The 10,903-nt window shown below is 65.9% G+C and overlaps 3 protein-coding genes across 3 annotated transcripts in view; 2 read left to right on the plus strand and 1 right to left on the minus strand.

Annotated features, from left to right (window-relative positions):
• Positions 1-1,816, minus strand: part of EMIHUDRAFT_362808 (hypothetical protein) — a 4,098-nt gene extending 2,282 nt beyond the window's left edge. The window contains exons 1-4 of the mRNA XM_005788343.1: positions 1,525-1,816; positions 1,167-1,277; positions 885-1,099; positions 628-668 (exon numbers count right to left, since the gene is read on the minus strand). Of these exons, the coding sequence (XP_005788400.1) occupies positions 628-668; positions 885-1,099; positions 1,167-1,277; positions 1,525-1,796 (639 nt within the window). The 5' untranslated portion in view covers positions 1,797-1,816. The remainder of the gene's footprint in view (positions 1-627; positions 669-884; positions 1,100-1,166; positions 1,278-1,524) is intronic.
• A 3,469-nt stretch (positions 1,817-5,285) lies between these two features.
• On the plus strand, positions 5,286-5,961 carry EMIHUDRAFT_227116 (hypothetical protein; the record flags this gene model as incomplete). Its single annotated transcript, XM_005788344.1, has 2 exons — positions 5,286-5,468; positions 5,542-5,961. The coding sequence occupies 2 exons, from the start codon at positions 5,286-5,288 to the stop codon at positions 5,959-5,961; spliced, it is 603 nt and encodes a 200-aa protein (XP_005788401.1).
• Positions 5,962-6,744: 783 nt separating this feature from the next.
• EMIHUDRAFT_42684 (hypothetical protein) lies at positions 6,745-8,391 on the plus strand (the record flags this gene model as incomplete). The annotated part of the gene is made up of 6 exons (XM_005788345.1): positions 6,745-6,843; positions 6,929-7,363; positions 7,454-7,570; positions 7,731-7,843; positions 8,064-8,145; positions 8,236-8,391. Coding segments are annotated over 6 exons (1,002 nt in total), but the record flags the coding sequence as incomplete, so codon positions are not given.
• Positions 8,392-10,903: the final 2,512 nt, after the last annotated feature.

Raw genomic sequence — 10,903 nt, forward strand, 5'->3', positions numbered from 1 at the left:
GGGGGGGGGTTTTTTGGGGGGGGGGGGGGTTTTGTGGGCCTTTGGGTGTTTGTTTTGGGGTTATGAAGGGGGGTTTTTTGGGATTTTCTTTGAGGGGGAGGGGGGGGTTGAAGTCTTTTAATTTTTTTTTTAAGTGGGTGGGGTTGGGGGGGTTTTTGTTTGGGTAATTTTTGGGTTTTTTGGGGGGGTTTGGGGGGTTTGTGGGGGGGGCCCCGGGAAGGTTTGGGTTTTTTTTGCCCTTTGGGGGGGGGTTGGGGGGGGTTTTGGGGGATTTTGGGGGATTTTGGGCCCCGGGAAGGTTTGGGGTTTTTTTTCCCTTTGGGGGGGGATTTTGGGGGGTTTTGGGGGGTTTTGGGGGGGTTTGGGGCCCGGGGAGGTGTGGGGGTTTTTTTTCCCTTTGGGGGGGGGTTTGGGGGGGTTTGGGGGGGTTTTGGGGGGTTTTGGGCCCCGGGAAGGTTGGGGGTTTTTTTGCCCTTGGGGGGGGGGGCAGGGGGGGGTTTAGCTTTTTTTCCCGGGGGTTTTTTGAAGCCCGGTGGGGTGGGGGTTAGGGGCCCCCCCCCCCCCCCCCCCCCAATGCACAACAATGGCGCTAAGAGGTCCCCCCCCCCCCAAAGGCGCGAGACACACCTTGGCCTTGAGCGCGTGCGACTCGTTGAGGATCGCGGTGTGTGAGTTGAAGAGCTCGCGCACGGTGACCTGGGGTCAGGGCGGGGGCTGTGTGCGTGCGTGCGTGCGTGCGTGTGTGTGTGTGTGTGTGTGTGTGTGTGTGTGTGTGTGTGTGTGTGTGTGTGTGTGTGTGACTGTGTGTGTGTGTGTGTGTGTGTGTGTGTGCGTGTGTGTGTGTGTGTGTGTGTGTGTGTGTGTGAGTGCGAGTGAGTGCGTGTGTGAGTTGAAGAGCTCGCGCACGGTGACCTGCCGCTGCTCGTTCTCCGCCTCCATCTGCTGCAGCGCCGGCTCCTCCTCGGCACGCCTCTGCTCCGCCTGCCTGCGCGCGGAGAGTAGCCGCTCGCTCTCCTCCTCGAGGGAGGCCTTTGCGTTGAGCAGCGCGTCCGTCTCCTGCGAGAACTGCATGTAGCCGGGCAGCTTGTCCTCGTGGTACCTAGGAAAGGTCCAGGAAAGGTCCAGGAAAGGTCCAGGAAAGGCCTGGCAGCTTGTCCTCGTGGCACTTTGCTAGGTTGATGACGGCGGAGAGGCTGCGCCGCACTCGCCGCGCCTCCGGCTTGATGAGGTCGCTCATCGTGAAGTCGCCCACGCCCGCGATCGCCATCAGCTTTTGGCTGCACAGAGGGGCAGAGCCGGCGTCAGCGCCCGACTTCTCCGCGCTCGGCGGCGAGGGAGAGGCGGCGTACAGAGAGGGCGAAGGAGGGCGGGTGGGGGCGGGCGTGGCCGCGCGGGGATGCATCCCGGCCGGGGTGGCGGTTGGGAGAGCGGCGCGGCGCGGCGCGAGAGGGAGAGGGCCGGCGCCGCCGCGCGGGCGACGTGCGCCGCCGCCGCCGCCAGCCGCGCCGAGGGAGGGATGCGCACCAGGCGGAGAGGAAGCCGATCATCGGGACGGACTGCTCGTGTAGCTCCGGGAACTCCAGCTCCTGCAGCCCCTCGAAGTCGGGCTGCGCCATGTCCTCGCGCTTCCGGTGCAGCAGCAGCTCGTTGAACGACGCGTATATGTGCTGCACCTTGAGGCCGGTCGGGTGGAGGAGATCGTCCTCGGAGGAGGCGATGCCCAGCTCGTTGAGGCACTGCAGGATCTCCGCGCTCTTGAGCAGCGGGAAGGCGTCCTTGGGCTGCTTGCCGGCCATCGCTGGCCGTTTGCTTTGAGAGAGAGAGCCGGGCAGAGAAAAGAATTTTTAGAATGGCTCCAAGTTACGAGCACTCCAAGTGCTCCAAGTGCTCCGAGCACCGCTGAAATGAGAATCTTACCACAAAACTCCCTCGCACAACACTGGGCACGGGACTGGCGCGCACTGGCACTAAATGAGAAAACGGCGGTCTGGAGAAGGAGGTGAGGGCGACGAACGGGGCACACGCGCCAGGCGTGGTGAGGATTGTCCGAGAGGAGAAAAACAAACGCATCGCGGCACAGTGAGATCTCGGTGTGTCAGTCGTGTGCCAGCAGTCGTGTGCCAGCGCTCGCGTGGGAGCCCCTCTCTCACTTACAGCTCGACCCCCCGCTCCTCGCACGCGGCCACCAGCTGCTCACGCTGATCGTCACGCAACCAGTAGCCCACGACGAGCATCTGCACGCGAGCGGGGAGGCGCGATGAGCTTTGGGCGTGGAAGGGGCGTGTGGCGAGGGGGGCGTCTCGCGCCTTCAAGCTCGGGGCGGCCCCCTCCTTGAGGGCGGCGGCCAGCGCCTTGCATCCCTCGTCGCCAATCTGGAAGTTCTCGCCGAGACTGAGCTCCTCGAGCCGCGGCACTGCCCCCTCCTTGCCGAGAGCGGCGGCCAGCGCCTTGCAACCTTCGTCGCCAATCTCGTTGCACTCGAGATTGAGCACCTCGAGCCGCGGCGCTGCCCCGCTCGCGAGGACCTCCGCCAGCTGCGCCGCCTCCGCGTCGCCCCAGCCGAGGTTCCAGTACTTAAGCACGGTCGCCTTGCCAAACTGCTCCTGGAAGGCGTCCTCGTACAGCCGCTTCACGAGCGGATAGTCCTCCTTGCCGTTAGTGAAGCTCTTTGTCTCCAGCTCCGCCGCGAACGCAGACGGCAGCAGCGGAGGGCGCCGGCCGCCGTCCTGGACGCAGTCGTCTCGAAGGCTGCTCCAGTCGTACTCCTCGCCGTCGCGCATCTTGCCGAGGTCGAGCGAGAGGCTGCTGCCCTTGGTCAGGCCCGCCCAGCTGCCCTCGGTGTAGCACCATCCGCGGTCAAAGTACTTGGCCACGTTGGTGCCCTCGGCCTGGTCCTCCGCCTTGTGGCCGTCCGGGAAGGAGGTCAGCCGCAGCACGGTCGTGTTCGGGTGGGAGTAGAGTGTGCCGAGGCAGCCCAGCCCCTGCTTGAAGAGCGCGTTCTGCTCCTCGGTGCGCAGGACGCCGTTGAGCGGGTCGGGGTGCTGGTGCAGCGAGCCGAAGTCCCAAAAGACGCCGAGCCGTGTGATGCCGTAGGGATTGTTGAGCAGGGCCTTGAGCGCCCTTGCGACGCGGGAGAGGTTGGCTCCGAGCGGGTCGGGGTGGTCCTTGGTCAGCCACGGGTATGAGAGCGCGGCGACGGGAAGCGATCCCACATTCTCGTTGGTCGCCTCGACGAGGTCGGTGAAGGAGAGGAAGGCCTCTTTGGGCAGCGCCTGGCGGTGGTTTAGGACGCCGCCCGCCTCGGCGTGGCGGATGATCCACCGCGTGTCGAGGAGGGCGACGGCGCCGCTCGCGACGACCGGCTCCAGGTCGCCGCCGCCGAGCTTGCGCCACAATTCCAGCCTCCCCGCGTCCACGCCGAGATCGGTGGCGGATGGGAGGGCTGCCGGCTCTGCTGGAGCAGGAGGGGCTGCGGTTGCCTGGGCACTAGCGTCCTCCTGCCTCTCGTTGCATGAACCATCCACCTTCGTGCTCGCCAGCTCATCTGCCGTGCCAAGAACTGCGGCGTCAGCAGCTACATCTGCCGCCTTTCGTGCGTTCGCCTGCTGCAATGCAGCCGCCCTCGCCAACGCCGCCTTGACCAGCGTGGCACCTTCCGCCAATGCCGGCCCTGCACCAGCTCCCTTCAGCACGGCCGCCCGCTGCAATGCAGCCGCCCTCGCCAACGCAGCCTGCACCAGAGCGGCTTTCTCAGCCACCGCACGCTCTGCAATAGCCCGCTTCTCAACGCTGGAGGACATGGCGACCGGGAGCGCGATCTGTTACATACCTGGGGGTTTTCTTTCGTGCTTACAAGTGTCTATCTGAAGGAGTTACTTCCTGAAGTAACTACTTACTTCGAGAAGTAACTATCCCCGCCCCGCGCCTGCAATGGCCCCTAGCCCCCGCCCACAGCTCCCTAGACACAGGGCAGACCTGGACTGGAGCGGACCCGCTCCCTAATACTCCTCTGAGGAGTGGTGGTCACCGTCGGAGTCGGTGTAGGAGCTCCACCGCGCCCGCCGGGGCTTGTTCTTAGGACTTGTGTACGCCGGGCGTATCGTGCACTTGGTCGCGGAGGCGAAGGGACCTCCTGCGCTCCCCAGGCGGCCTCACCGGAGCCTGCGGCATGCTTGGGCCTGGCAGGGGACGGTGAGGGGTGCGCTCAGTACAGTCGGGGGCGCCTGCACCGCGTGAAGGCGTGAAAAAAGAAACGGAGCAATGCCGGAGATAATCATGCTCAAGCTGTTGTCGGCGGGCGATGGCGCGATGGACTTGAAACGGACGGCACGTCCCGGCTCGCGGCGCGCGGTGCATGATGTGAGCGCGTGCGGCAGAGGCGCGCCTTGAGGCGCGGCAGCGCCTTGCGGGGCTTCATGCTTCGCCTTCGATCGTGTCGTCACCATGTCGTTGACTCGCTGACCCGTGACAGCTTTGACTGCGACCGTGACCGGGTCGGGTCGAGCGTCAGATGCCCCCAAAGCGTGCAAAGGGAAAGAAGCCCGCTGCCGCCGCGGCGGCGCCGGGCCCAGCGGCGGCACTACTCGCAGCAGCAGCTTCCACAAGGCTGCAGTGGGCGCCGGCCCCAGGTGCAGCTGGCCCAAGCACGTTGCCGCCGCCGGTCGTGCAAGCGGAGTATGGAACCGCCGATGATGACCTCGTGCGGGTCGGCCAGCTCGGTGTCGAGCTCCTTCCGCCGCATCGGCGCGGCGGCAGAGCCGCCCCAGCCGCTGCGCCTTCGCCTGCGGAGGCTCCTGCGGCGGCTGCACCTGCTGCTGCGGGTGAGTGAGCCCGACGACGACGAGCAGCCTGACGGCGCGCGCATTCCAGACCTCGATGATGTCTTGGGCTGGGGGGGTGGCAAGGGTGTAGGAGGGCTCTCAGGAGACCGTTTGCCGGCAGCAGGGGGCGCGCGCTCGGCCGACATGTGCGCCAGAATGCCGCAGAAGTAACTATGAAGTAACTGTGTTTGGGCTGTCTCCCGGGCGTGTTTGAACCCTAATTGTCGGCCCCAGTGACCGGTCTAGAGGTCTGTGTGTGGCCTGGGGGGGCCAAACAATAAGGCGAGGGGTTCCTAGTAAGCGGTTGGGGGGTGCGAGCCCGTGCTATAGTGCAGTGAATACTTACTTCCTGAAGTAACTTCATCCTTCAGATATAGACAAGGTACCAACGCGGCCAAAGGATATCCACCTCTGACGAATATACAGTCCGACACGACTGGGACACCGGCAGACCCTTCGGTCCCGATGCTCCGCCGTCCGGTCGTGCGCGCCGCCCTCGCGGTTCTTGGCGGCTCCTCCACGGCGGCCGTCCGCAGCAGCCTTCACGCCGCCGCTCCCTCCGACGAGTCGCTCAGCGCTCTGTGGGGAGCGGCGATCGACGGGATGATAGCCGTGCCGGGTGCCGAGCGAATCGCCGCTCCAAACGGGGTGCTCTACCTCGCGCCTCTGCCGCCCGGCGCGGCGCCGCCCGAAGGTGTCGAGTGCAAAGGTTCTGGCCAAGAGCGCAGTTTTCGCGCTCACCGCGCACAATCCGATGGGCGAGGCGGCGCCCGCGGCTGTAAACCGCGAGGCGAACCGCAAGCTGCAGGCCGACATTGCCAGCCTGCGGCCAGTCCCGCGCGCGTGGTGGCACAGCTTTGGCTTCAGCGCCGAGGAGGGCTGGCGAGAGGACGGCTTCTGCGTCGCCTTTGCCACTGACGAGCGAAGGTTCGCGCGCGCGCAGGTGCTGAAGCTGGCACGGGCGTACCGGCAAGCGGCCATCTACCAGTTCAGCTACAAGGACGGCGTGCTGCTGCGCGAGGTTGTGTGGTGCGATCCGACCAAGCAGGAGCAGGCTGCCGAGGCGCCCGAGCGGATGGCGCCGCTGCGGATGCCGCCAGAGAGCGAGCTGGCGGACGTTGGCGGTGCCCGGGATTTATAGATCTGCAGCTGGTGAAAGTTTAGGTGTGTGAGCTGGCCGTTCGTTGTTCTCGCGCTTTAAACTTTCCGCCGCCAACCCGGCTCCACAAATCTCACACGCCACACTTACCTACGTCCTTACCCGTTACCGACTACCGTCCTGGATGCGCCTGTCCCTGAGCGGAACCCCCCTCGCTCGCCACTCGTCTCGGAGCACGGACGACGGAGGTCGGCTCGCGCTCGCCGTCAGTCAGATGTCTGCCCATCCAAAGTAAGCCATGGAGCGACCGAAGTCGCGCGAGGATTCGCCATACATCCGCCGCGTCCGCGCTGCCGCTCTCTGCAGAGCCGCGACCTTCTTCGAGTAGGCCTTGTCCTGAGCGCGGCTCTGGGGGGGTAAGGGGGCCCCCGGAGGCACCGTGCGCCGCGCAGCAGTGCGGAAACGGGGCTCCGGCTCTATTAGTCTCTATTAGCACCGACTTCCCGATTGAGAAGACGGGCACTGGACCACGCCTGCGTGGATCGCGTCACACCAATCCTCGCTACCCAACGCGGCCAAAGGATATCAACCTCGAGAACCTCGAGAGCACTTGGAGATAGACTAGAATTCTTTGTTGGCGGCTCCGGTGCGTTGTCGAGCCTGTCTCGACTAGCGAGTTCTTTTGTTGATATAAGAATTCTTTTGTTAATCTTTGCACAAATGCTAAGTGATTTTGGCGCGGCCACCGCCACGGCCGCCGGTCTCGCGTGCGTCGCCCTCCTGTTGTTGCGGAGTCAGCGCCGCCGGCCTCGGCGCGACGACAGCGTCGCCTCCAACGCGCTCGATCTGATCGGCAACACGCCGCTGCTGGAGTTGCCGTCCCTCTCGGCGGCGACCGGCTGCCGCGTGCTGGCCAAAGCTGAGGTGCGCCTCCGCTCTCGCCCCACGTCACAGCGGCCTCCCGTGCCGCCGCACCACGCCGACACCGCGCGCCCGTGGCCGCGCGCAGTTCCTCAATCCGGGCGGCAGCGCCAAGGACCGGGTGGCGGCCGCGATTGTCGCTGAGGCCGAGGCGGCTGGCACACTGCGCGAGGGCGGGACGGTCGTCGAGGCGACGGCCGGGAGCACCGGCATCTCCCTCGCCCTGGTGTGCGCCGCCAAGGGCTACCGCTGCCACCTCGTCGCCGCAGACGACGTGTCGCCTCAGAAGCGCGAGCTCATCACCGCGCTCGGCGCGACGCTCGAGCTGGTCCGGCCTGCCGCGATCGCGGACGCGGCGCACCCGGTCAACGTGGCGAGGGCGCGCGCCGCCGCCCTCGGCGACGGCTCCATCTTTGCCGACCAGTTTGAGAACCTGGCAAACACGCGCGCGCACGAGGCGGGGACGGCGGCTGAGATCTGGGCGCAGAGGAGCCGCGAGTGCCACACACGGCTAGATTGGCCGGTTGGACGTGGCTGGCGTGATTTGGGCGGGATGCGAGGAGGTGGATTCGGTTGGACGATATTCGCGGGCCCCTCCCCGCTGCAGGCGCAGACGCGCGGTACCGTCGATGCCTTTGTGATGGGCGCTGGCACCGGAGGCACGCTCGCCGGTGTCTCGCGCACGCTCAAGCGGCGGAAAGCCGACCCCAGAAGCAGAAGGCGTAGTCTGGTCTCCCAACTAGCGCCGGAGAGGACACGTATGCGGCCGTACTCGGCCGTATTCAGCCGTGCGCACTGTCTTCGCACCCCCTCGTACTCACGCGGCGCTCTGATACACGGCACTCTACCGCCCTCCCGCCCTGAGGATGGCGGGCTCAGCACGCAGGAAGCCGTCGGTGCGCGTCTTCCTCGCCGACCCGCCGGGCTCGGCCCTCTTCCACCGCGTGGAGCACGGCGTGCTGTATGCGCCGCAGCAGCAGGAGCGGACGGCGCGCCGGAACCGGTGCGGCAGAACAGCGTCGTGGAGCCGGGGGTGAGACGCTGCTCCGAGCGGCCGCGAGTTCTTTGTTCTTGTCAGGTGCGAGACACCGGCGTGGAGGGCGTCGGCCGAGGGCGTCGGCCGGCGCACGTAGCTCTGGGTCATCCTCCACTCACCATCAGGTACGACACCATCGTGGAGGGCGGGCGCTGCGACTTCTTTACGAGTTCTTTTTTCTTGTGAGGTACGACACCATCATGGAGGGCGTCGGGTGCGACCGCCTCACCGCCAACTTCGCGGCCGCTCGAATCGACGCCGCGTTTCGTGTGAGCGACGAGGCCGCGCGCGATGGCGCGGCCCCCCTCCCATGTTCATGTGAGCGACGTCCGTTCACCACGAGGGCGGTGTGCGCCTAGGAGTCGTGTGCGATGGCGCGGCGGCTGCTGCGGGACGAGGGGCTCTTCGTCGGCGGCTCCGCCGCGATGAACTGCGTCGGAGTGCTGCGTGCTGCGGAGGTGTTGCCGCCGGGCAGCACGATCGTCACTGTGCTGTGCGACGGTGGGCAGCGGTACCTGCACTCGGTGTGGAGGGAGGAGCGGAGGCGGGAGGGCGAGAGCTGCGCACAGTGTGGTTAGAGCCGAGTATGTAGCTGCGGGCTCTCAAGCAAGATCCCGATTGTACGTACAGAGAGTGAGCCGGCATGCGGCAACTTGAGAAGTTCACACAGCTTGGTTCACCGACCGGAACACTTGCGGCCGCCACGTGGTGCATTTCCGATTTCGCGTGGACCACATGGGAAGGGAAACAGCGGGAGTGGACCGACAGACACAGACTGAGAGCCTTACTTGCAACTACTCGTATTCGTACGGTGCAACGACCTCAACGTGAATTGAGACACTGCGTCACTGACGTACATTCGACATATCGCGCATGCTGAGTCACACGCAACCTCACATGTTTTAAGGCGTGTACGACCGATTCCCCTTCGCCTTCATGGCGTTCACTTTTGCTGGGCGGGGAGGCGGAATGCTACGCGGTTTGGTGCGCACTGGGTTCTGCTTCTGGCGAGACGATGCCGGTGGCGGTGAGCGATATATGTGTATATGCGGCGGCGGCGGCGGCGGCGGCGGCGACTGTGGTGGCGGCGGCGGCGGAATGCGTGAAACGACGAAGAGCAGAGCGAACAGAACAAAGATGCTGGCCCACAGCCGACGAACATCATTTCGCCGCTGACGCTGCCATTTAGCGATGCGATCGTCGCGTATAGCCGCCTCATCGAATCTCACGCTTCTCTGACCCTTCGTCGGCGGGTCGTTCGACATATCGCCGTGTTTTGGTGCCGTGAGCGGTGCTTGCGACAAGGAGCAGAGAAGCGAGCGCTGGAACAAGCAGCGATCCGAGTGTGGCGTGCAGGAAAAAAAGAAAAGCGCCAAGTCCCTCCTGTGTGTGTGTGTGTGTGTACGCGCCCCTCCTCTCTTGCCTCCTCCTCCCTCGCCGCCTCCTCCCTCGCCGCCCCTCCGCCCTCGCCGCCTCCGCCCTCGCCCTCGCCGCCTCCGCCCTCGCCCTCGCCGCCTCCGCCCTCGCCCTCGCCGCCTCCGCCCTCGCCCTCGCCGGAGCCGCCTAAGGACAGCATGTTCTTGGGCACGGTCTGGTGTGGCACGGTCTGGTGTGCAGGCATCTGTGGATGACTGGGCCGCTCTGTGTCGTCGTGGTTTCGTATCAAGAATACTCACTCACTTCTCGCTGTATCGTGGCGTCTTGCTACTTGCACCAGAACAAGAAGCACTTGGAGCACTTGGAGTGCAGTCATTAGCCTCACATCCAGGGCCGGGGAGCTAAGAAGCGCACCCAGCGGGCCGCCCGGATGATCGGGATCGGGTTGCGGGCAAGAGAGCCCTAGCCCCGGGGAAGACGTCAGGTTGAGCTGGACTCGCCAGGCTGAGGCCCCTCCCCGAAAGGCAAGTTTTAGCCACATAAAACCGAGACCCCTCCCCCCCGCCCCGATCCCCCCACCCCCTTGCTCCCCTCCCCCCCTCGGGAGGGCCGAACTGAGGCGCCCGTGGGGACCCCACAATTCCCTTCCCCCCTCGGAGGGGGCCGGACGGAGGCGTACCCCGTGGGCCCCGCTCTTTCCCTCGCATAGCGGCCACTCTTCGGATCGCTGGTCGAGCGACCCGGGGGATGCCCCGCGCGCCTGACCCAGGCGCGAAAACGAATCTGCGAGGCGAGGCCGCTCACGCGGCCCGATGGGGAGGAACGGGGCGAGCCCCCTCCAACCCACCCGCGCTAGGTCTCGGGGGACGAAGGGGTCACACCCGACGACCTCGGGAACTAGCCGGGGCAGTCGGAGAAGTGGCAACTCCGTGCACTGACGGTCGGCCGCCAGAAAACACGCCTCCGTGGCTCGGGTTACACCAATCCTCGCTACCCAACGCGGCCAAAGGATATCCAGCTCGAGAACCTCGAGAACCCGCAAAATTGGCCGCGAATCCCGCCTTCTAACTGCCATGTCACGGCCGGTCGGCTGCTGCTCTCGCCTCGCCGGCGGCGCGGTCTGGTGCCGCGGCGCCCAGCTCTCCTGTGGGCTCGCGGCGGCTCGCCGCCGCGGTGCCGAACAATGTGATCAGTCCGGATTCGTCCCGGCGTGCCGCCGGTGCTGCTTCCTCGCCGATTTTTGGCTCGACCAGTTTGTCGACAAACCTGTGCCAGAGCTCCTGCTGGTCGACTGAGCGGCGGAGCCGGCCCTTCGCGGCCGAGAGGCGATGCGCCGACACCGGGGCTACGGCTCGGGACCGTTTCCAGGCTCTCTCGAGCAACCTCAAATTCTGATGATTTCATGCTCGCCACTTTGCTGCACACTTTGACCTCGACCCGCGGCCCGCTGCGCGGCTCTTCGAGCGCGAGAGGTGACGTCTGCGAGGCGGCGGCGAGCGCAGGCGGCGCAGGCGGCGGCGGCGCGGCGGCGCGGCGGCGGATCGCGGCGCAGACAACGGCAGCAATCTGCGGCAGGCTGCTGCCTGCTGCTGTAGCAGCTGCTGCTGCTGCTGCTGATCCGCTGATTGTGGATACGACTTCTCCGATCAC

Source organism: Emiliania huxleyi (assembly GCF_000372725.1).
Source record: "Emiliania huxleyi CCMP1516 chromosome Unknown EMIHUscaffold_136, whole genome shotgun sequence".
In the NCBI taxonomy this organism is placed as follows: Eukaryota; Haptophyta; order Isochrysidales; family Noelaerhabdaceae; genus Emiliania; species Emiliania huxleyi.